A 25,912-nucleotide genomic window follows, 5' to 3' on the forward strand; every position below is an offset into this window, starting at 1 on the left:
TTAGCTAATTCTTTGCCTTGTTCCTTGTGTCCAGGATATCGCCTGTCAGACCAGTTCTACTGCACGCTGATAGAGAAGTTTGACCGTCAGAGGAAGGGACAGGTGGCCTTTGACGACTTCATTCAGTGCTGTATCGTGCTACAGGTAAAACACATTTTTATTAAATCAAGGATGCACCTCCGAACAAAGCAACATATTTAATATTAAAGCTTCATTTCAGTCGTGATAACAATGAGTAAAGAAGCATTTGTCAGATTTTATCATTAAATCATGTTGTTTTTTCAGAGGTTGACCGATGTGTTCAGGCGGTACGACACAGACCAGGATGGCTGGATCCAGGTTTCATATGAACAGTATCTATCAATGGTCTTCAATATAGTATAATGCACATGGATCCACACAGAAGAGCACAACTGGACACAACCGTGCCAAAGCTAGCGGCAACTCCCGGATGTCGGCAATAGTGGACACTGCAAGATTTTTTTTTTTAGCCCACTTTATAGCTCCCTTCAGGCTGCCTGATGTATTTAAAAGCTAGCCATTAAGAAAAGAGGATTTTCTTTGTCCTCCTGGTGACCAACAAAGGAAAAATCTTGTAGTGTTTTATTGGAAGATGATCTGTGATGGAGCCTCTGAGCGAGAAAATAATTTAAACACATTTGTCTTTGTCTGTTGTTGTCGATTAACTTTTTAAAGAAAGTCTTAACTTTGATTATTGCTATCAAAAAAAAATGTTCTGTTGAGAATACAATGATGCATTGTAAATATGATTTAAGGTGCATTTGCATGCAAGTTGGGGACATAAGAGTCCCAAATGGAAGCATGCCTCTCTGTTCCTCGTCTTCTCCTCGGCCCTGCTCAAAGCCATGTTTACAAAAACTGTGAAAGCAGCCGCTGTTCTGCTTTGAGATTCACTGACATGCCAGCTTATACGCCATATTTCTTAACATGTTTTACAAAGCCAATATTAGAAGATCTGATTTTTGGTAGTGGGTGAGCATACCGCTTTTCTTTTTGTCCGTGCATGATGCCTTAATTATGTTGAAGAAACCGAAAATAATGTTTTATTAAAAAAAAAAGGTACAACAATTTCCCCTGGCTTGACTTTTCATTCAGAGTGATGGACTTGTAAGTCGGCTCCATGTCGCCCTCTGCTGTACGTTTGTAGTGTTTAACCACTGCAATGCACCAATATGTGAAACTGGAGCTCCTGCTGTATGTCGGACTATCACTTGTATCATCTTTAATTCAAATTAACGCTTTAAAATGACGCAGAGGGTCACTTAAAATGTGGTCAACAACTAATGACTTCCTTTCAAAGATTTACATCCATTTTTCTATGCTTATTTATGTGTATTTTTTATCCTTTTGTGGTCGTCTGTTACCGGTTCCTGTTGAGTGCTCTGTGGCTGAAGTCTCATATGCACCATACTAGGATGTCTTTTCTGTCAAGATAAGCTGCTTATTGTCTCCCAGATACGCACATGAAATCAGAACTGACCACTGCAGATGGTCATTATGACTAAGGTGTCAATGTTTGTCAGGGTAAAATCCTTTCAAGAGATTACTTTAGAATTTTTCTGAATGTGTTCCTCTGCTAAGAAGGAAGATAGTTAGCAAAATAACACAAACGTTAAAAACATTTTTCTTGTATTTATTTTTAGGAAAGAAACCTGAAAAAAAAAAAATATTAATCAATTTTGGTTCAAGATTACCACCAGGATTAAACGGTAACCTTGCTGGTTTCTGACGTGTGTGTTGTGTGAGAGAGTTCTTTGTGTCCTTCTGACCGAAAGTGACAATTTAGAATGAGGTGTGAGCCGATTAAAATCCAGCTGTTATTGGATCTGAAGTCTCGGTCAGAGCTGACCGTTGGTCCAGCGCCTCAGGGTGTCGAGGTAGCTCCGGTGATGAACTCAACAAAGGTGAACAATGTGGTGGACCAGGAGACGGCCCGGCATCTGCTGCCAGAGGTCGTTCATTGGTGACCCTGTATTGAAGAGCTCTCGTTTTCCCCTAAAGTTCTCAAGGAAGAGAATCTGTGGAATCCACTCATCAGGTTTTTTTTTTCCTAAACACCCTGCTGTTACAGGAATGGCTTTGTTAATGATACGATTCTGACAAATATGGGCCGGGTCGGTGTGGACGGGGAACAAAACAGCGAAGCCAAATAGTTTACATCTCAATTCAATTTCTAGTATCTAGAATTTGTTTAGACTTTCCTAATTTAATCTATTTTCCCGCCTGTAAGGATCATTTCAGCAGAAGAATTTTCCTGAAAATCCTCTTGTTTTGCATGAAATTATCGTAGTAACAACTGCTGTTGATTAAAAAAAAAAAAGTTTAAACTCATGGTCTTATAAAGCATCATGAAGCAGAGTCCACTAGATGGCAGTCTCTGCACTATTTTCCTTTTGTTTTAAACAACTTTTCTAATGAAACATGACATCATCTTTAAACTGATGGTGCCACCTACTGACCTCTAAACAATATGACACTGTTTCATGCAGCATTTTAAAGATCATAATAGTGATATATAAGAAAAAGGTGTCTTGATAAAGTAATTTATTGTTTATTTGTTGCAGCTCAAGTCATTTTTATTCTGCTCTGCTCCCTGTTTTAATGATATAATCCAAATGTTGATTACAAACTAAAGTCCAGCAAGGCTGGATATTGAATGTAAAAAAAGAATCATTGATATTTTTTTGTCTGTAGAAACTATATATATGATCTACATCTTTCTGAGTTATTTATTTATTTTATTTTAGCCCTTGTGTTTAGTGACGGTCTGATGAAGCTTCATGAAGCAGTGTCATTATTTTCAAAGTCCACTAGATGGCGGTCTCTCCACTATTTTCCTTTGTTTTGAACAACTGTTCTAATGAAATATCACATCATTTTTTAACTAATGGCGCCACCTACTGACCTCTAAACAACATGACACTGTTTCATGAAGCTTCATCAGCACATCAGTACTAATTCAATATATCCTGGCATCATTTGTACTGAGAGTGCCATCTAGTATTATATCATGATACAGCATCGGCTGATCAACCCATCACAGCTGTTTCACCTTCTACAGAACCTTTTGTATAATTCAACGTGACGTGCTCCCGTCACTGACCTCACGAGCACACGCCCAGAAAACACTAAAGCGTGCCGCTCTTCGTCAGCCTCTAGATGTCAGAGCGATTTCTGTGCTTCTCCAAATAAATCATCATCCTCACCCATGATGGCAAATAATGATTCCAACCTGGACCAACCTCCTCGGCAGCTGGAAGTGGCCTCAAGATCCATCATCGTCTGGTTCTCGTCCGGCTGAGTGCCACTTGTCGGAGCGCGGACGTGTAAATACCACAAGCGCTCGAGTCGGTCTGTGACGAGCGGAGACTCTCCATCGCAAGAACGGAGGCTCCGGTCGCGGGTCTGAAGCTCTTCACATCAGGAATCCATTTGTTTCTCAGCTGTCGTATTTCGAGGGCGTTTTTAAGGTGGAAAATGAGGAATAATTGCTTGCTGGTGTAGAATATGTTGATTCACTCGTCGGGGGAACTTGAGCGTCAGGTTTCTGTGTGGTTTAGGGAGAGTCCAGGTGGAAGAGTTGAAACCTGCAACGAGGAACATTTACACATTTATCGCTGACGGTAGTTTGAACAGCATCGTGACGCATTCAAGCCTTTGTTAAAGTAATAGTTCACTCAAAATTCAAACTTCATTTTCTACTCACCCTCATGTCGACTAAGGGTTTGGATTATTTTCAGAGTAATCTGTTTCTTTTTGGAGTTATAGACAAAAATGTTTGTTCATTTTGATGTAGCGACTGGAGCTCAGTTGTTCTTTCAGCTGCTGCTCCATAGGTCTCCTTATTGCAAGTGTCAGTGCTGATAGCCTGGGATCTTCCACTGAAAACAATCTTAAAAATAGATCTAAAAATGATCACAATTCTTTCATTCTATTGTTGCAGGATAGCATCGTAAGAATTTATATCTTTGAAGTATATTTGTTTCTGGATACAGATTTAGAAACACGGACCTCTTTTGGATCAGAAGCAATAGCTTGATCTAATACAATTGTACTTGGAATATTCTAAAAATCTGGTCATCACACGTCCTTCACCTGCACTCTCAGCTCACTGCCAGTTTAAGTTGTTCTCAGTTTGTGTCTTCACGATTGTAACAGTTTATTTTTCGTGTCTATAGAAGAAGGAGCTGTCTCGCCTGCTGTTGATACAAAACTCTGCAGCGAGAATTCTGACCTGCTATAGTAGAAGAACCTACAATTCCCTGATCCTTAAAACTGTTCACTGGCTGCCAGTTTCTTTCAGAATAAATTTTAAAATTCTGGTTCTTACTTTCAGATCTATCCATGGTCATGGTCTTCCTTACATCAGTGATCTGATCCAGCCTTACACCCCAGCTCGGGCTCTGAGGTCTGTGGATCAGAATCTACTAATGGTTCCTGGACCAGATGAGAGAAATCGTTCCAGGCTTTTGCTCGTAAACATTGGAGCGATCTTCCTCTCCCTCTGTGTTTGATGATCTACTGACTCCTTCAAGAAGCATCTTTTTATTTGTGTAGGCCTTTTAGAGTTTTAGAGCATCAGCTGAATCGTGATACAGTGTATTTTGAAAGGCCACTAGATGGCACTCTAGGCTTTAAAATCTTAGGATCTGGCCTACTTTTCCATAGTGCTGATGAAGCTTCGTGAAGCAGTGTCATTCTTTTCAGAGTCCACTAGATGGCGGTCTCTGAACTATTTTCTTTTATTTTGACCAACTGTCATAGCAAAACAATAAATCATATTTAAACTGATGGCGACACCTACTGACTTCTAAACAACATGACACAGTTTGATGAAGCATCATCAGCACATCACTAGTTTTAGCGTTGCTACACACTACACGTTGATATTAGCTTTAAATGTAGAAACTTGCATTTTGTTTGGAAGAAAAAAGCTGCTTGGCAGAGGTCTGCACTTTCTGTCTACTGTTACAAATACTCTTGAGGTTTGTATTTGAAGCAGTACTGGAGGTAAAAATAAACCTCTATATTTAGTTCTCCATCCACCTATCTTTCCATTTCCTTTCAATTCAAGCACACACCATCCTTCTTCTGCTGTCAGAAAGTCAACACTGTTGCTATTTTTTCGCCGCTGTTATCAATAGTCTCTTACTGTTGTGTGTGTGTGTGTGTGTGTGTGTGTGGACAGAGTCGCTGCTCTGATAACTCCAGTGACCGTGACCTCCCGGCGTGGAGGCCAGAGTCTTCTGGGCAGTCGTGATAAGTCCAAGAGGAAGCCGCCAATTGCCAGGTTTCCACTCTGCAGCAAAACAGGGGCCTGCACATTATTTATGTCACACGATTTCCCTATAAACACCGTTTTCCTCCGCCGGCGTCGACGAGGCATCCAGCGAGGTCTTCACGCTGACTCGGCTGCAGCTCTGAAAAGTACCACTTTGGTTGTTGTTTGCTGTAAACACTCTAATCTTATTCCAAAGCTGCCAGGCCTTCCTTGTTTTGCATCTGTTGGAACATTTGAGAGCAGCTCGTACGGAGCTGTCACTGCTTTCGCCACAGCGTTCAAACACAACTATCGTGTTTATAAATACCACCGTTGTACTGTAATTTACCGGCAGTAGTAGATTCAGAGTGTAAACATTTCGGGCTTATCGTGGAAGGCCTGTAATTTTGCAGCGAGGCAGCACGACAATGCCTTCATCAGCAGTGTCTGGTCGGTCAAGAGCTCGGGGCCACATCCGCCTCCGCATCTTAATTTCCTCTTTTAAGTATCAAACCTAACGCACGGGTCAGGCTTTTGACTTGGTCAGTTAAATGTACGAGGATTTCATCAGTTAAGAGACAAAATAAAATAAAATAGAGATCACCTAATTGTTTAGAGAAGCCCCTCAATTTGAGTTTCCCCTGTTTCAAAAGCGTAGAAAAAAGCGTCTTCATAAAATTATTTATTGTAGCTCTAATCATTTTTATTCTGCTCTGCTCACTGTATTAATGACTAATCCAAAGTGTTGCTTATGAACAGGGCTGAATATTGTATGTTAAAATAAGAATGATTAATTTTTTTGTGTAGTAATTATATATATTTTTTTCCAGAGTTATTTATTTATTTTATTTTAGCCCTTGTGTTATCTCAGGGTCAAGGTGACCCGTAGGCCTGAAAACAAATGCGTTTGTGGTATCCCTTGTGTTGTCTCTGGTGTAGGTCATTCACCTTGACCCCGAGATAGCACAAGGGTTAAAACATAGCGTAAGGGTTAAATATATATATTTATATATTTTTCCCTAAGTGATTTATTAATTTATTTTAACCCTTATGTTGTCTCTGGGTCAAGCTGAACAACATCCACCAGAAACAACACAAGGGATTCCTCAAACACATTTGTTTTAAGGCCTTCGGGTCACCTTGACCCAAAGGTAAAACAAGGGTTAAATATACAGTATATATTTATATATACATTTCCAAGTGATTTATTTATTTTATTTTTAAGCCTTATGTTGTCTCTGTGTCAAGGTGAACAACATCCATCAGAAACCACACAGGGATCCCTCAAACACATTTGTTTTCGGGCCTTCGGGTCATCTTGACCTAGAGATAACGCAAGTTTCTGTCCAACTTTTGAATTATGCAAGGTAGTGGAGCAGGAGACAACAAAAACATGACATGATTATAAATAGTGCTTGGTTCTAATTCCATACTTTTATTCTGTAGTGACACCACAAATAAATCCTATGTTGTGTTCACAACACTGGCAATAAAAGTTTCTGATTCTGATATTAGGATGTTTTTTAAATGTTGTTGACAAAAATTTTAAAAACGTTTTTAATAATGAAATTGTAATTTTGTCATTAGCTTATTTCTTTTTGCCTTTTTCCCTGCGAATAAACTATTTTTAAAATAAATTATGGAATAAGACTTGTGTAAAAAGAAGGATAATAAAATAATCTAATATAGCTAAAAATGCACTTAAAGACCTAAAGACCAACACATTATTTATGTGATCTCATGGTAGGTTTCATTCATTTAATTTCTTAATCTTAAATACAGACTCGTATCTACTAATAAATCAATAATTTGTAGCATCTAGTCTCTCTTTTTGTTTTGTTTTGAATATAGAAGGTTTTCAGTCACTGATTTAAGATAAAACTGCATTGATATCCATCTCAAAAGAAAAATAGCCAGAGAGTGTTCTGCTGCTGTGGTGTAGAAATCAAGCATCCCCTTGTCTAGACCAGATATGCTGGAGATTATAAATATGTCACATTTTTGCTTAAACAGTTTGATTTGTATTCACCACTTATCACGATTTTAAGAAGACATTCTTCACTTTTATGGTCGAGAGACTTAGAGACGTATCTAGTTTTTATTTATTTTTTACTTTACTCTCTCACATCAAAGGTGTCTCCACTCTGAGGTTTATTTTCAGATCTGTGATTCCGTGAGAATCTCTTTTAATGGTCAATCTCTGCAACCAATCCGTAGCTGGGCACCGACGGCAACATCTGGAGGGAATCCTTGTGGCTGCGGAATAAAATGAAAACCCCTGAGAGAGTCGCTCTGATGTGGGCCAATGGCGACCACGGCAACTGACAGCTCTCTGGCACGTGATTGGCTGCCAAAACCTGTGGCTTCCTCTCCGGGGCACAGCCGGCCGGCGAGCAGGAAATGAGTGGAAGGATTCGGTTTACGTCACAGTTGTCTGCTAACTGCCCTCGCTGGAGTACTGGGTAGAAAGTTGGTGCAGTTTATGGTTTATGAAAAATTTATCACAAATTAATTATTGATCTAAAACAGGTGGAAAAATATTTTTTTATCTCCTGTTTTATCCTGACAGTCTGCACTTACACTTAATATTCTAAGTGCGTCCCAATGAGTCATCAGTGAAAATGTAGTGCGCAATGAGCACTAAATAAGTGCACTCAAACGGCCAGAAAATTGAGTGTTGATCGATGGACACTTTTCACCCTTAACGACCGCAATCTTAGTGACACTAAACGGAAGCTACGTCACTGACGACGCGTTTTCGGAGCAGATACTGAAGTAAATGTGTCGTGAAAATACTAATTTTAACACAAAACAACACAACAACAATTATAACTAAATGAAACACAACTTAATAACTTGTTTCAGTTGGTAAAAAGCCCTGTCAGGTGTTGGGGATATGAGTCCAATGGCTGGTTGCAATCAGCGTTAAAAAGTAGTAGAAGAAGAAGCTGTCAAGTAATTTCCTGTAAGTGTGTAGAGCAGTGTTTGATTTGAGACAGAACTACCCTGTTGAAATTTGCGCACCATGCAAGTAAGTGCACTGTCTTAAAATGCACTCTAAAGCAGTGCACACAGAGATCTGAGAGACATCTGCTTTTTTTAACACCTCAAAAGACACCTTTTTTAACATTTCAAAAGAAATCACATAATATGTTAAGTAAGTAAGTAAAGATTATTTGTAAGGGGAATTGCTGTCTGTCAATGGAGGAAACAAAGTTTTGCTAATAACCAAACATGTTTTGTTGTGGTACTGGTGGTGGTAAAAATGTCACAAAAAAAGAAGAAAAAAAGAAATAAGTGTTACTTGCAAAAGGGGTAAATATCGCTAGCGCTTCCAGTGTAAACAGTAGGCTGGAACTGTAGTAAGTAAGTAAGTAAGTAAGTAATATTTATTTATATAGCACTTTTCGAGACCAGGGTCACAAAGCGCTTAAACAATCAAAACAATACTCAAAAAAGTACATACTTTAAAGATCAAGATAATACTGAGAACACAACAGGAGTTCGAGAAATTCAAGGAAAAGCCTGAACAAATAGAAACGTCTTAAGATGTTTCTTAAAGGAGTCAGTAGATCCATCAAGCGCAAAGAGAGAGGAAGATATAACCCAGAGTACTTCCTGTTTATATTGCTTGTTAATCTTTAAAAGTCTGCTACAAACCAGCTTAATATATCGATTTGTTTAATTTTGTCCAGAAAAATTATTCTCTTTGAGGCTTCAATACAAGAGTGACGTTACAGACGAGCAGTATGGAGGTATTTGGATGTTTTTAAGAGTGTTTTTGGACAAAGACAACTGAGCTCCAGTCAGTACATTAATATGAACAAACATTTTTTGTCTATTACTCTAAAAAGGAAAAGATTACTCTGAAAATAATCCCAACACTTGAGGATGAGTAGAAAGTTTGAATTCTGGGTGAACCATCACTCTAAGAATAATACTTCAATTGACTATTATGATTATTTTAATACTTATAAAATATATTTCCCCTCAAATGTTAGTTTTTCAGTTTCTTTCCTGTTTCCAACCAGTTAAGAAAGGCATTATTTAATGGATTGAAAATAAAATGAATCCAACAACGTACAACACGAACAACTTCCTCTAAAGACCTGTATCTATCAAGTTCATGTACAACCGACGGTTCCCTCCAGAAGTTTTCAGGAAACAGCGCAGCTCTGATTCACTGAGCTCATTGTTGCAATACTAACCAGCTATTATAACGTTTGATATTATTGGCGTCCATCGCCGTGAGTCTGGATCCGCACTACGATCATGACCCAGACTTGTAAGGTCAGGTAAACATTACATCCCACATTAATCTGGTTTCCAGATTAACTCGGAGGAGGAATAAATGAGGAGAACCACAGAGCGGCCCACATGAAGCAGAGCTTCTGACTCTAATCTGACCAGATCCAACATGTGTTTGCTGACTTGAAGTCACATGACATCACTTTGAAATCAAACACTGTTTTTGTTTCTGTGGATATTTGTTCTTTAAAGAAGTCTCCAGATATTTTACAAATGAAATGTTTAATTGTTGGACAGCAACGATAATGATTAATAACAACATTAATAACAACTCCTTATTAATCATAATAAAAATACAGTTTATTATTATTTTCATCATTATCATTGTTGGTATTATTATTATAATTTTCATTTTCATTATTATTATAATTTTCATTTTCATTATTGTTATAATTTTCATTATTATCATTGTTGTTTTGTTGGTATTAATATTATTACTTTAATTTTCATTACTGTTATTGTTGCTTTGTTGGAATTATTACTTTCATTTTATTATTATCATTATTATAAATATTATTATTATCATTATTAGTATTGTTGTTTGTTGGTATTATTATTATTATTTTCATTATATTATTATTATCGGTCCGGGGCACCTCCGGGGAGCGGTGGAGGTCGCTCGCATGACCGCGACAAAGTGTCTCAAAGTTGGAGCTCAACACTTTGTCGTTTTTTCCACTCCCTCCCCTGTTATACTCGCTCCCTATTAAATAAATAGAGATTATTATTATTATTATTATTATTCATGTTATATTTGTCATTATTATTAGAGTTGTTTTTTTGGTATTATTATTATTATTTTCATGATTATTAATGTTGTTTTGTTAGTATTATTATTATTATTTTCATTATATTCTTATTATTATTCTCATTATTATTGTTGTTGCTTTGTTTGTATTATTATTATTAGTAGTAGTAGTATTGTTGCTATTAGCATTATTATTATTGTTGTTTTGTAGGTATCATTATTATCATTATTATTATTATTACCATTATTATTATCATTATCATTATCATTATTATTATTATTATTATTATTATTATTATTAGTAGTAGTAGTAAGTAAGTAAGTAAGTAATATTTATTTATAGAGCACTTTTCCAGACCAGGGTCACAAAGCGCTTAAACAATCAAAACAATACTCAAAAAAGTACATACTTTAAAGATCAAGATAATACTGAGAACAACACAGGAGTTCGAGAAATTTAAGGAAAAGCCTGAACAAATAGAAAGGTCTTAAGATGTTTCTTAAAGGAGTCAGTAGATCCATCAAGCGCAGAGAGAGAGGAAGATCGTTCCAAAGCTTCAGGCAACAGCCTGAAAAGATTTCTCTCCTCTGGTCCTGAGCCGTGTGCGTGGAACCATAAGTAGATTTTGATCCACAGACCTCAGAGCCCGAGCTGGGGTGTAAGTCTGGATCAGATCAGTGATGTAAGGAGGAGTCTGACCATGAATAGATCTGAAAGTAAGAACCAGAATTTTAAAGTTGATCCTGAAAGAAACTGGAAGCCATTGAAGAGTTTTAAGGACCGGAGAAATGTGAGTTCTTCTACTTTAGCGGGTCAGAATTCTCGCTGCAGAGTTTTGTATTAACTGCAGACGAGACAGATCCTTCTTGTTAAGACATGAAGTATTGTTGTTTTGTTGGTATTATTATTATCATTTTTATTATTATCATTGTTGTTTTGTTGGTATTATTATTATTATTATTATTTTAGTGGCTATTAGCATTATTATTTTTGTTATTTGTAGGTATTCTTATTATATTCTTATTATATTTTTTTTTTGTTTGTATTATTATTATCATCATTATTATCATTGTTATCATTGTTATTATTATCATTATTATTATTGTTCTTTTGTTGGTATTATTATCATCCTTGTTATGATTATTACTGTAATAAAGTACTGTGCTGGTGGTCGTGACTAAACCCTCGAAGGAATCTTAAGAATTCCCGAGTGAATAATAATCGTATAAATCTCATCATTATCCTGGATTTTAACCGAGAGCTTCCGGTTAAAGACTTCCTTTTCTAATCCAGTGCCGGATATTGTTTAATCCACATCAAACTTAATCTCGTCGCCCCCATGGTCGGCCATTGTCGCGCCGCGAGCTTTGATGCGGCGGAGATACCAGCAGAACCAGCAGAACCAGCAGAACCAGCACCTTTCCTCGGTGTGTCGGGTTTCACGCTGCAGGTCCGAGGAGTGTGGTCTTCACCGACGGGGGTCCCGGACCCCTCAGAGGAATTCCTCTATTTTAATTCTTCTATTTAGAAAATGTGTATTGCAAACTAGAAGTAATTTTTTGTTATTATTATTACACTGTCATTACTATTGTCAAAAATATTGAATCTATTTAAGGAATTTAAGGAATAAAATCCAACCAAAAACATTTAGAAAAAACTCACGAAAAATGAACATATCCTGATCATTTAGATCAACGTTGGGCAGTTAAATCTTCTCTGGGGCCACATTAGATAGTGTGAGTGTTGTGAGGGGCCCTCAGTCTAAAAGCTAAAATATGAAAAAAAAAAAAAAAGAAAAAAGAAACAATAGTAAAGAAAGAAATATCAACATAAAATAAACCTTACTTTAGAAAAACAAATATTTATGAACCTTTTGTGTAAATGAAACTGATGGAAAAATGACCTTTTTCTTCTAAATATGATGTCAATATTTTCTCAAAATCTTTTCACAAAAGTTACAAAAAAAAATCTGAAACAAAAAACTTTTAAAAGTTTTTGTCAAAGAGTTAATACAATAATAAATACATTTGTAAGCTGTCGACAAAAAAAACATCTCTTGAGGGCAGCAAGGCTACAGTCAAAGGGGCCAAATATGGCCCCGGTGTGACTTCTGTGGGATACGAACCCAAAACCTTCTTAACTCAAACTTTGAGTTTTCACAGGACGAAGGTTTTGTTTCTTCTCGACACAGACCAAACAGGAAACTCCTTTTAAATCTTTTTTTTTTTTTTATCTCATTCTTCCCGACTTTTCCGGATGGACGACTTGACTATCTGTTTCCGGAATCATCATCATCGCACAACATCTTGTTCTTTGAGTTGACATCAATGGCGTCCCTCTCTCTCTCTCTCATATTTCAAATTCATGAGGGACAAAGCCCAGGTCTGTGTGGATTCCTTCAAACACATCCCAGACACAACTATCAGTCAGCGACGGCAGCAGAGGTGCCGGGGACGAGCACTCTGGAGAAGGAAGGAAGATCCTTCCGGGGGCCGCTGATAGCGTCAGACTGGAGGGTTTTTGGTTCCTTATCTCCTCACCTTTGAATCGGCATCTGTCGTTCTTGTCTCGACCCCGGCTCGGGAACACCTCCTACCGTTTTTCTATCCTAACCATCTGAGTGTTGGTTGAAGATGGAGAGCAGAGACGCTTTCTTCAAAGAGCACTTCCTCCTTTTCACGCCGACACTTTGAAGAGCTGGATGAGTCTGTGTTTTCGTGCTTTTTGATGTCCGTGAAAACCATCTTTCTCACCGACGTTGCAGTCGATGGATTCATAAACCCACGGAGTCGCTTCTCGACTTCTCTCGGAATTTCCCCTGAAAAAAAAAGTTCTGTTTATCCTCCTTGTCAAACAAAGAAAAAAGGAAGGAAATTGTTTTCTGGTGTTTTTCAGACAAACACCGTCAACTACTGACTGAAGACAACAGTCTTCAGTTCAGCAGCTTTATAATTCACCAGGAGATCATCACACAGTCATAGTATTGTTTTACCTCGAGCACAGAATCACATTTTCATCCATGTGTTCGTCCTTCTATCTGAACAACAACAGTATGTATGCATTGAAGTAAATGCTGGAAGGTCTTTCTATCCTTAACCCTTGTGTTATCTCAGGGTCAAGGTGACCCGTAGGCCCGAAAACAAATGTGTTTGTGGTATCCCTTGTGTTATCTCTAAGTCATGGTGATCCGAAGGCCGGAAAACAAATGTATTTGTGGTATTCCTTGTGTCATCGCTGGGTCAAGGTGACCCGTAGGCCCGAAGTATAATGCATTTGTGATATCCCTTTTGTCCTCTTTGAGTCAAGGTGACCAGTAGGCCCAAAAACAAATGTAGTTGTGGTATCCCTTGTTTTGTCTCTGGGTCAAGGTGATCCGAAGGCCCGAAGTAAAATGCATTTGTGATATTCCTTGTGTTATTTCTGACTCAAGGTGACCTGAAGGGCTGAAAACAAATGTGTTTGTGGTATCCCTTGTGTTATCTGTAGGTTAAATTGACCAAGAGGCCAAAGGCCATATCAGTCACACGGCCACATCAATCTATCTATCTATCTATCTATCTATCTATCTATCTATCTATCTATCTATCTATCTATCTATCTATCTATCTATCTATCTATCTATCTATCTATCTATCTATCTATCTATCTATCTATCTATCTATCTATCTATCTATCTATCTATCTATCTATCTATCTATCTATCTATCTATCTATCTATCTATCTATCTATCTATCTATCTATCTATCTATCCATCTATCCATCCATCCATCCATCCATCCATCCATCCATCCATCCATCCATCCATCCATACAACTATCTGACTATGAATCTATCTATTTTTAAAAGTGATTAACATCTAAGTTTTCTCCCACCTTAAATCTCATCTTAATGTACTGTCACAATGCCAAAAGCCCAGAGCAGCCGCCGGATGGGTGAGAAAAGAATGGACCCTGGAACTAGCATTAAGTTAACATAAAGACCAAGAAAGGAGCTGAATGAAATGGTGGTATTTTCATAGAAAGAGAGGAGAGAAAATACTTGGTGATTAAGGGTTACAAAAACATGTCCGACACATGTGCTCTCAATAAGCGGCGGTCAAACAGAATCAGGGGAGTCGGGATTGTGGTATGGAACCGAGAATGGGCCGGTTCCAGCTGGTGCTCTTTAGAAATTAGGACAGATGCCAGAGGCTTACCATACCTGGCAGCCAACGCTCCTCTTGTTTCTTCCCCGTGTCATGGACGCAGGAAAAAATGTGCAAGCAGGGGACTGTAGGGCGAGTGAAAAAGGTTCTTCCCCAGAGGGCGATCACCCAAGTTCCCACTGGCAGCGCGATAGGTTTGTGTTGTTTCCCACCATTGTGGATGGTTGGCACGGTGGCCTCGCTTCCTGCTCAACTTGAATGAAACGCAGTAGTGATGTCACTGTGAGTTCACCTGAAGATTTATGCTCTTTCATCAAACATCTCAAAACACAGGAGCCACTCTTTTGTGTGAGTATACAGACTGGAGATTCAAATCCAAAACAGACGAGGATTGTATTTGTGTCTTTGCTGCCGGCTCAAAATAAATGTGTTTGTGGTATCCCTTGTGTGACCTCAGAGTCATGATGAACCGAGGGTTGGAAAAAAATGTGTTTGTGGTATCCCTTGTCTAATCTCTGGGTCAAGATGACTCGAAGGCCTGAAAACAAATGTGTTTGTGGTATCCCTTGTGTTACCTCAGAGTCATGATGACCAGAGGGTTGGAAAAAAATGTGTTTGTGGTATCCCTTGTGTTACCTCAGGGTGAAAATGACCAGAAGACTGGAAAACAAAAGTGTTTGTGGTATCCCCTGTGTGACTTCAGAGTCAAGATGACTTGAAAGCCGAAAAAAAATGTGTTTGTGGCATTTCTTGTGTTACCTCGGAGTCAAGATGACCCGAAGGCCGGAAAACAAATGTGTTTGTGGTATTTCTTGTGTGAAGTCTGGGTCAAGGTGACCCGAAGGCCTGAAAACAAATGTGTTTGTGGTATCCCTTGTCTTATCTCTGGGTCAAGGTGACCCGATGGCTTGAAAACAACATGGCCCCGACCTTTAACTTGAATGTCTCCAACTCAGTAGTGGTGTCACTGTGAGTTCACCTGAAGATTTATGCTTTTTCATCAACATCAAACATGTGAAAACACAGGAGCCACTTTTTTTCGTGTGAGTATACAGACTGGGGATTCAAATCCAAAACAGATGAGAAGTGTATTTGCGTCCTCGCTGCCGGCCGGTTTCAAGTCCTTAGCCATTTTCCACGAGTTCTTTTAGGCAGCGATATTTAAGTGAAAAACTGCTCTCATAACAACTGGCATGTAATCCAGTCTCCTTAACCTACATACGACTCTTTGAGATCCACCCATGTGCTCGTTAAGGCTCAATCTATTCCTCCATCTTGCCTTGGAAAATACTTTTTTCTTTAGGAAGTTTTTCCCACACTCCCGCCGTAATTGCCAATCTCCAAGGGTTCATCACTTAGTCCAACTTTCATCATCAGGAAGAGAGAGAAACAGCAGCTTAAATACGCTTGAAGGACATCAAAGTGTGCCATCGTGAAACACAGTTTCCCCTCATGGGACCGAGCTGGATCCGGTCCAAGACTTTGTTGTTTGCCAGGAGGCGTAATGCTGCCAGTGTGACCCACGGAGGCTGGTAATGATGGGGTTGTTGGTACGACGCCTGAAATCATTATACCACTCTTTTTTGGAATCGAGTGTCCTCCTGGAACAGTCTAGATGTTTTGTCTTTGATTGGACATGATATAGATCTGGAATCCGGAGAGATGGGGGACGATAAATACAAATGGGATTTATAACTTTAGTTTGGTTCTGTTGGGTCCATAAGAAGCAGGAGTTTTTGAATTTAAAATATATGTATATATTTTACAGCAGAGCCAGTTCTTTCAGTTGGTTCAGCTTCGTCCAGAGCTTTCTAGCATGGGGAAGAATTGCAGTGCTCTGTATCTGGCTCAGGAATGCCTTGGATTTCCTGAATTAGTGTCACAGTATCGAAATCTGAATGGTTGAATTTATGCTTTTTGAAACCTTAGCGAATTCTGGACGTGTATAAAACAACTTTGTTCGTCTAAGTGAAGTTAACAAGTTTGGGGTTTTTATTTAAACCAAAAATATGTTTGTGCTTTTAAAAGTGATTTAAAAAACACAAGTGTGAACTGTTGATGTGCTGATGAAGCTTCATGAAACAGTGTCATGTTGGTTAGAGGTCAGTAGGTGGCGCCATCAGTTTTAAAAAGGATTTGATTTTTTATTAGAACAGTTAAAAACAAAGGAAAATAGTGCAGAGACCGCCATCTAGTGGAGTCTGAAAATAATGACACTGCTTCATGAAGCTTCCTCAACCCATCTCTATTTCACTGCTTCCAAAAATAAAAATATGAATCAAAAACAATAACAACTAAATTATTTATTTATATATATTTTTTTATTTTAAACCTAGATTCAATGTTTCATTGAACTTCGCTGTCGGAAAAACATACAGACAAACAGACAGGCTTCATGAAGCAGTGTAATTATTTTCAGAGTCCACTAGATGGCGTTCTTTGCACTATTTTCCTTTGTTTTGAATAACTGTTATAATGAAACACCACATCATTTTTAAACTAATGGTGCCATCTCTAAACAACATAACACTGTTTCATGAAGCTTCACAAGCACATCACTAGTCTTTATTTTCAGAGCCCACTAGATGGCACTCTATGTCCTATTGTTTTAACAGCTATTCTTTTGAAAGCTCACGTAATCTTTTAGTAAAGAATTAGATAAGAATAAGATTAGGGCGCCACCTACTGAGATCTAAAAATAAGACACTGCCTCATGAAGTTTTTGAAGCATTATTCGTGTCGAAAGTTTATTTTTTGCTATGCCCAAAGTCAATTATTTTCAAAACATGCTTTTTTATATTTAGTTTCTTCACCATATCTTATCAATGTTGTATTAGTTTTCACTATTTTTACTGAATAATTTGTTCAATGATGTTATTAAAGTAGAATGTATGTATTTAACAGGAAAAAGATCGAGTTAATTAACAGGTAAAAAATGCTATTGTCTAACCTTTCCTCTGTAAAGAGGCTGTAATTGAAGTAAAAAAGAAAAAGTGGTGCCATTTTAGCCCAGAGTGAACGTGTGTGTTTGCGCGCTTGTGTGTGTGGCTTGTGTGTGTCAGTAATGCTAAGAGACAGACCTCATTAGGTCTAGGAGTTGTCCTGTCTAGACGGTGTGATGACAGGACACAGAACCTCTGTTTAATGTCTCCTCTACTGCTTCCAAATCACCCAATTCACGCTCACACACCATCAATTTCAGCAGCTCTGACAAGCGGGACATGCACTCATGTGGACCTTTTTCGGGACAAATCAAAGATTATAAAAGGTGTCGAATGTTTAAGATGCTTCTTCTACACTTGAAGGTAGAGTCAGAGTTCAGTTCAGCCTGTGTATCTGAGGTATAAATCAGGAACAAGCTCTCATTCATAAAAACAGTCGTTCTGCATCCAGGAAAAAAAAAGAGAAGAAGTTGATGAATCACTTGCAGGCGGTTTTTAGCTCTGGATCTGTTATTGTGGGTTTGGATCAGGTACACACACACATACACACACTTCTCTGCCTGCTGCTTATTTACAGTGTTTTCTGTGCAAAACAAAGCTTTTCCCAAACATGTCGTTTCTGGGTCAAGTTGAGAGAAGTTCATATTTTAGCAGGAAATTCCCTAAATCAAATAACATAACATATAGAGGTATTCTTTTATTTTTTCAAAAAATATAGACAACTTTATCATAATATATCGCAAATAAATGCTATTTGTATTCTCTTATTGTCGCCTTATGTCAGGTAATAAACTGACTTTAAATTGATTGATGCATAGTTTTAAACAAAAATGTATTTTCAAAAGAAACTTTATAATACAAATACATTGAGTTACATATTTTCAATCATAATTATTTTGAGTATATTCCTTTCATTATAGTTAAATACTTCTTTTAGTAATTTTTTTTTCCACAGCTCATTTTTTTCAATTCTTCAGTATTTTAAAGTTAAAGCAATAGATCGCAATTCACCTAAAAAAGCATGAAATTCGATTAAGGTAAGGTAAGGTAAGGTAAAACTTTATTAGAAAGTAGGTACTTATGGTATAGGGTTATTAAAAAACGTTGTATTAACAGGATAACAGAGGAAGATTTTTCTATATCTTATTTTTAGAGTCGATTGTAGAAACTCAAATTTGTCAAAAAAAAATAATTATGGAATAGACAGAATAGTTATTTGTTTTGAGAAGTTGAATTGTTACACTAAATTAAGTAAAAAGATAAATAAATATAGAACCTATAGTTATTTTAAATCGTTCAAGCTCAAACATTGTAATAATAAAAAGTGGAAATTACACGTGTGTGTGTTCCTGTCTGTCCGTGTGTGTGAGTGTGTGTGTGTGTGTGTGTGTGTGTGTGTGTGGTGTGATCACCTTTGATGCTGGTTCTCATTCCTCACACACAGATAAGCCTGTGGCTCAGTAGCACTGACCTGGACACCTCGGAGTCTTATCTGAGCATCTTGAGCTCATGGAGACATAACACAGGTTTGATGCACTGATAGGAGGATGTTTACTATTTACCATTTACAAGATAAAATGAAATATATATATATATATATTATTACTGCCTCAAATATGTTTCATTTAAAAAAATAAAACTGATTTTCTCTGACATTATCGTGTGACTTTGTAAAACACAAACCCCAGAAATAAAACTTCTGTTTCCGAGTCCAAATTTCCATATAAATAATTTAAAAACACAAACATGCTCACACATTGGAGACTCACACTTACACAACACCATCATCTGCATACAATCAAACATAGATCGATGCAAAAACACAAACATTTGGTTGTAATCAGTCTAGAACTCTTGCTGATAAACTGAGATGTTTTTTCATGCAAGTAAGTGTATATATTTTTTTACAGGTGATGCTAATGTATTTGGACTTTTTTTTCTGTCGGTCCGTGAATATAATCCTGATATTTAACAGGTCCGTGGTACAAACAAAAAAAAACTGGGCACCCCTGATATAGATGTAAAGTCAGTTGCTGTTTCACTTTCCAACGTTAGGGGTCGTTCCACCACAGGAGAACCATTTCTCCTGCTCAGTAGTGTGTACCTGAAGGCAGCACGAGTGTAGCTAAAGCAGTTACTCAAATTATTTTATAATTTACTTTATTTACAGTGTGATTTAAATAAATATAGACTGGTCCAATTTATTTATTTTTAATTAAAAAAAAAAAAAAAAAAAACAGGATTTAAACGGAGCGTAAATATTTGGTTATTCCCACTAAAAAAAGGAGACCGTTCTGCTCATGCGCGAAGGAACCACTATTGTACGGTGGTGAGGCTTCAATGTTTGTGTCATGAGAAGCTCCTCCTCCTCGCACCGAGTGGGCGCGCACACACACACACACACACACACTCACACACACACACAAGTGCGCAGGAATATTATGGACTGCAACCTGCTGATCCCCCTCAGACTCTCGCCTGGTTCAGGAGTTGGTGACCGACGCACGAAGTTTTCTTGACATGGCCTCTCGCGTGCACGTCTCTGGGCCCTCGAACACGAGCGAGGCAGGGACGGAGTTTTAGTGCGAGTTTTTGGTGCACTTTGTCCCAGAAGAAGAAGAAGCAGAAGCAGCAGCAGCAGCGACGCGCTCACCGGGGGGACCCGACATGAGAAGAGGAGCCACATCTCACTTCTTCTTCGTCTTCTGCTTCGGAAAGTATTAGAAAATGGCTTGAAAACAGGGAGTTTGATGATCGATTGTGATCCTCCACAGACGGACTTTACGCATGAGCTTTTCTGACTGGACCGGACTTGCCAGAGGTGAACGGAACATACTAAGACTCTCTGGAGATTTTTGGGAAACACAATGACCAGCTGCTGTCTCGTCCTGGTCGGATTGTTGTTCAGCGCGTGTTTCTGCGTCTCCCCGACGACGGGGAGTCACGTCTTGCTGGATGGGAGACACAACGACGCGCACCCGGGCTTCATCCACCGGCGGCTGCGCACGCACGAGAAGAGGGAGATGCAGAAGGAGATCCTGTCCATCCTCGGGCTGCCGCACAGACCCAGACCGCATCTGTCGCACGGGAAATACAACTCGGCGCCACTGTTCATGTTGGACCTTTACAACAGCATCTTCAGCCAGGAGAGGTCCCAGGTGGACGGCATGCTGGAGAGGTACCAGTCGCCGCCGCGCACGACGCAGAGTCCACACCTGGCCACGTACCAGGAGAGCGCGTTTCTCAATGACGCGGACATGGTGATGAGCTTCGTCAACTTAGGTAAGAAGTTTTTTTTACTTTCTTTTTTTCTAAGCGATCAGTTTCGGTTTTAAGGTTATGTGCGTCATTACGCACGTTTGGAGGGAGATGACGAAGAGTTGCAACATGAAAAACGAAACATCACGTAACTGGCTTTATTATTACTAATACTTATTTATCTTGCGTCGGGTCATTGGTTATTATTAGAAAAAAGACAATTGTTCATATTTAATTTTGTTATTTTTCTTTATCATTATAATTGGAATTATATAGAAGAAATGATATGAACCAAATAAATGTGAGTTGGTCATTCTACGATTTCCACTTTGTATTTAAAACTAAATCTAGAACTAGCTACTTTTTTAACATTGACTTTATTTTAAGAGACATGTCACGCTCAATACTATAATTACAACAACAACAATAAATGTGTCAATGAAATATTTTGATTTTAGAAAATAATATTTCTTATTTAAAATCCCGTGACAGACAAGTTGCACTCCATTTAAAACATTTATTTTCACACAATTCCATGTATTTCTGTCACTTTAATATCAAACGCTATTGTTATTAAAATGGATATAAAGAAAGTGAGGGCTGAATGGTTATTTTTATCCACAGAATCACTGCACTGGTGTTGACTAGCAAAACCAGTCGTATGAAATGTAAAAATATCCTTCATTGTATATAACAGTCAAAACATACTTTATCAAAATAGTTTGCTGTCTATTTTGTCTCGGTCAATTTAATGCTTTGCACACTGAATCTAGCAAAAAAAAAAAAAAGGGTAAACATGCTAGAGATTTGGCTCCTGAATGGACAGTTTATTTAGCCTTAAAATTAGAGTCAGGGGTGTCCAAACTTTTCTTCAAAGAGAGCCATTTGATGACATGAGAACTAAAAACAGTGATATCAACAGAGAGTTATCTCATTCAGTCGTTAAAAATAAAAGTCTTCATCTTTAACCAGTTTAACACAACATGAAGAACCTCTTTGATGGGCAGACAGAAAAAAAACGTTACGCTACTTACTCTGTGGTGTTTTTATTTGTGTGGCATTTCAAAAGTAATATTTTTACAATTTTAACTTTTGGTTTATTTTTTAATTCCATGTACCCTTGGACGTCTGTTGAAAATACCTGATGTGAATGTAACATAATATTAAGTAAAACTGCAGATACACTGACATAAATCATTGTTTTCACATTATATTTTTTACTTTTATTTCTTAATTAAAAAACTTCGATCGTGTACAATTCTAATATACATTTATTTTGAAATCAGAAATTTTGATTGTTTGTTAACTAAATATATTTTGACGTCACAATTTTCCGAAGCTCTTATAATAAACATGACTGAAAAGCAAACGATTCTATATGATGACCCATCAATTATTAATTATTGATTCCATTAATAATTAAAATAAAAAAAAAAACCTAAATATTCAAGATATCTGTTTTCATCTACATGTGTTTTCACTTGCCAACACTGATTTAAATTTAACAAATGTACTCTTTATATGATTAAATATATTCTATTAAAAAAAACAACTTTTTTCATGTATTTATTTGATTATTATTGTTATTCATACGTTTGAATTAATATTGCTTATTGTGCTCCGCCAGCACTGTAGAGCCGCTTATCCGAGTTTCTCCGCACCGCACTGTTCCAACAATGTTTACCTTTTGCAACAAATAGTCTCTTCCTCTTCAGTGGAACAAAAGAGTTTCTAAATGATTAAAACTAACGGATAATGAGGTTAAATTTATCAGCTGCCTAATATCAAACTGAAATAAAGAAATGTTGCTTTTTAAGGCAAGCATTATGAATTTCGTCCTCATTAAACCAAACTGCTGTCCAGTCCCCTCTCATGGTTTCCAAGTAACGTTACTAACCCTGTGTTATTTGTTAAACTAAATTCATAATCTCACTGTAAAACTCGAGCTAAGCCACTGGTGGATTCTGTGTAAAGTTCCTTTGTGATGTTTGTGTTTCCCAAGTCTTTAATTAGCACGGATAAAGAGCTGCACTTTAATCATCAGTAGTCTCAACTTGGAAGTCGGATCTCGCCTCCATTAGCAGTTACAGTGTTTACTGGATCACTGTAAACAAAGATAAACAAAAAGAATGGCCTTTAAGCAGCACTAATATTTCACTTCAAAGAGAAGGCCTCAGCTCCAGTGGTAGTTTTTTTTGTGTGGATATATTCTATTTGCCGTAGAGACTTGCACTGTCTTTTATTGTTTTTTTGACTTTTGGTCAAGGTATGTTTGGATTTGTGACATCCAGAAGGTTGCTGGTTGAAGGACAGTTCTTTAAATAGAGTGAGGTTATGATTGAGCTTGGTAAGCCAGGTACGCTGGTTTCATATCAAAGCGATGGTACAGCAGGTTCCTCTGAAGCCTCAAGACTAAAACGTCATGCTTGTGATTCCAGCTCGACGTCCCTCGGAACAAACTCCTCCGTGTGGTATTGTTATGGTCACCCCTTGCTTTTATGGGTTTCCCCACTCTGGTTTCCTCCTACTGTCCCTAAACAAGCAGATGTTATTGGTACCCATAAGTTTGATTTTACTCCACAAATTTCTCTAATAAAGTAAAATCTAATCTAACCTCTTTGAGTGGTTGACTGTGATGAGCTGTCCAGGGTGTCCCAAGCCTGTTTCCCGTGGTACCTGGGACATTATTATGGGAATACAGAGAAGAAATCCGACTGAATAATAAAGGAATATTTTAATGTGGATTCAGTTGAATTATGTAAAAAAGGTTGTTTTTTTTGCTTGTCCAACTATTTATGTTCAAACTAAGCGACTGAACATTTTGACAGATATTCAAAGAGTAGTGTATTCATTTGTTTTCTGTGCCACTTAATCCCTCATGGGGGTTGCAGGGGGGCTGCAGCCTATCCTACATTCATAGGGCGAGAGGCAGGGGACACCCTGGACAGGATGCCAGTCTGTCGCAGAACACACAAAGAATAACAACCACTTGAAATTGTCCATAGGTATGGGACACTGTATAGGACAATTTCCCCAAATTTCCAATCAACCTCTGTATGTTTTTGGACTGTGGGAGGAAACCGGAGTGCAGTCACAAGTTGGATCCTTCCCAACCTGGAAGCGAACCAGCAACCTCCTGTAAGGCGATCGCTCTAACCACTGCGCCACCGTGCGCCCCTGAGTAGCATAATTTGCCCAACAACCGACGACCGTATTCGCAGAAATTACAGAACGTCCTTATTGTTTGGCTTGACTGAAATAATCTAGTTCCAGAGTGGTGATGAAATAGTTATGCTGACTGGTTTGAATTGCTGTGGGAAGAAGCCGTTCCCTCAAAGCTGTCTGCTCGCTGGAATTCTTTCCAACAAGAAAATAGAAGCTGTTCGATGCCTGTGGTGATGACAAGGGTTTTGTCTGTCCGACCGTCCATTTCTAAATTTGATTTTAAGTTCTCATAAATAGCAACGGCAGACTGCAAGAGTCCTCCGGGATGAGTCAACCCTTGTTGTTAAAAAGAAATCTAAAAATAACATGAAGGTGTTTTTACCATTTAACAAACTGTGAATCATTTAAGAATCTAGACTTTCTCTCAGAGGGTGAATGAAGGTTCAGAGAGAGAATTGAATGACGGACATTCAAATAAACAAAGGTTCTAATTGACTGGTGGACGGAGGGAAGGACGGATCGAGCCACAACTGTACAAATAAAGGTGGTGATGGATGTCAATCATGTTGGATCAAGTGATTAACAAGTACTGGTTCAGTACTGTATATATTCCCATTCAATACTTTTAAAAGTAAACAAATAAGAACAGGACAAAATAAGATAACTAGCTAGCTAAAAGCTACTTGTTAACTGGCGCAAACAGCCAGGTGGATACTGAATGTGACATCGTCCCAGTGGGTTGAGATGCAATCGGAAAGTTGAACAGATCAAGGCAGTTTTTATGTTGGATGATCAGAGCAAATAGTTGTATTTACTTTGTATTGAATTGCATTTTTCCCTTCCCTCGATCTTTCTGAGGCCTTTATAGCACCCTCTGGTGGCCCCCACTTTGATAACCATTAGGCTAGCGGTACAGACGGATGAAGCGACGAAAGAATGCTGGTCAGACGGGCGAACAAATGGAGGCGAAGAGTGGGACTCCTTCTTCTCTGTAACAGTCGAGGTTAGCTTTAGCATCTTGTCCAGATGTACCTTAGGTGCTGATTCTGACCCAGACATGTTGCAGAGAATAAGTAGCTTTGCTTGAAACACCTCAATATTTCGCCAGGAGAGGTGAAGTTAATTGACCTCGAAAAAAAAAAGGTGGAAAAAGGGATTTAAAAAACCCAATCACGTACAGATCGGCCAGTTCTTGATGCTGCTTCAAAGACGTGATGAAAACCAGACTTTCACACAGAAAGAGTGGACTTGTGGATGGGGGTGTAACGCTGGTAGCGTGGTGTTTGTGTGTCTGTGGTCGTCCCTGCACTGTGTCAGCTTGCATTTATACTCCTGTGTGGTTGCACATCTGGCTCTCCACTTTGATTAATCACGTCCTGTGCATCTTCTGACGATTCCCTCTCAGTCCGTTTGCGGCGACCTGGGGATTGCGTTGCCTTTTCTCCCCGTCTCGTACGAGGAGTCCTCGCCGCCCCGGAGGACGGCTGGCTTCCTCCCTGAATGTGATTGTAATTAATGTCGGACAGGCCAAGGCTTTCCATCTGCTTTGCAAATAAGGCCTCGCACGACTACTGTGTGTCATCGCCGTCCGATGAGTTTTTAATGCGTGCCTCGGCCAGATTGCAACGCTTTTATTTGTGGAGTGAAGAAGACAACTGGAGAACACTTCTGGGTGGTCCCGAGCTGTTGTCACAGAACGGGGCTGAAATTCATGTGCGGCCGATGCGAGACTACAAATCAAAATTAGGACAAAAAGAAAGAAAGACAATTAATCGGTCCGAGGAGATGAATGGATAAACCTGCATAAATAAGCAACACTCACTTCTGCCGAGGAGATGAATGTAACTCAATTCCTTCAGTTAAATGAGATATATATATGGACGGATGGGGCAATGGACTGACTTGAATAAAAGGATGACGGGGTGATTTAAGTTCTGGCTCGAACCTGATGTCCGTCGCAGCCAGCTCCATCAGTAGCCCAGAATGGGAGCTCCGAGCGTTCTCCGGGAGGTCACAGACAGATTTAAGAGCCCCTGCATTACATCCAGTCTCAAGTGGACTTTC

The 25,912-nt window shown here is 38.5% G+C and overlaps 2 protein-coding genes across 4 annotated transcripts in view; both read left to right on the forward strand.

Annotated features, from left to right (window-relative positions):
* pdcd6 (programmed cell death 6) overlaps positions 1–25,912 on the forward strand; it is a 160,993-nt gene that overhangs the window by 12,115 nt on the left and 122,966 nt on the right. For 2 of the 3 annotated variants that reach the window (XM_087789113.1, XM_087789114.1), the window contains exons 5-6: positions 35–144; positions 286–1,093. In XM_087789113.1, coding sequence (XP_087645239.1) covers positions 35–144; positions 286–384 — 209 coding nt within the window. In that variant the 3' untranslated portion in view covers positions 385–1,093. Of the gene's footprint in view, positions 1–34; positions 145–285; positions 1,094–25,912 lie in introns of those variants that run through there. The other variant, XR_015710900.1, reaches the window with a different exon arrangement.
* Positions 19,422–25,912, forward strand: part of bmp6 (bone morphogenetic protein 6) — a 50,000-nt gene continuing 43,509 nt past the window's right edge. The window contains exon 1 of the mRNA XM_087789105.1: positions 19,422–20,707. Coding sequence (XP_087645231.1) covers positions 20,293–20,707 — 415 coding nt within the window. The 5' untranslated portion in view covers positions 19,422–20,292. The remainder of the gene's footprint in view (positions 20,708–25,912) is intronic.

The sequence above is a fragment of the Callionymus lyra genome, chromosome 4, assembly GCF_982586985.1.
Source record: "Callionymus lyra chromosome 4, fCalLyr1.hap1.1, whole genome shotgun sequence".
Classification (NCBI taxonomy): domain Eukaryota; kingdom Metazoa; phylum Chordata; class Actinopteri; order Syngnathiformes; family Callionymidae; genus Callionymus; species Callionymus lyra.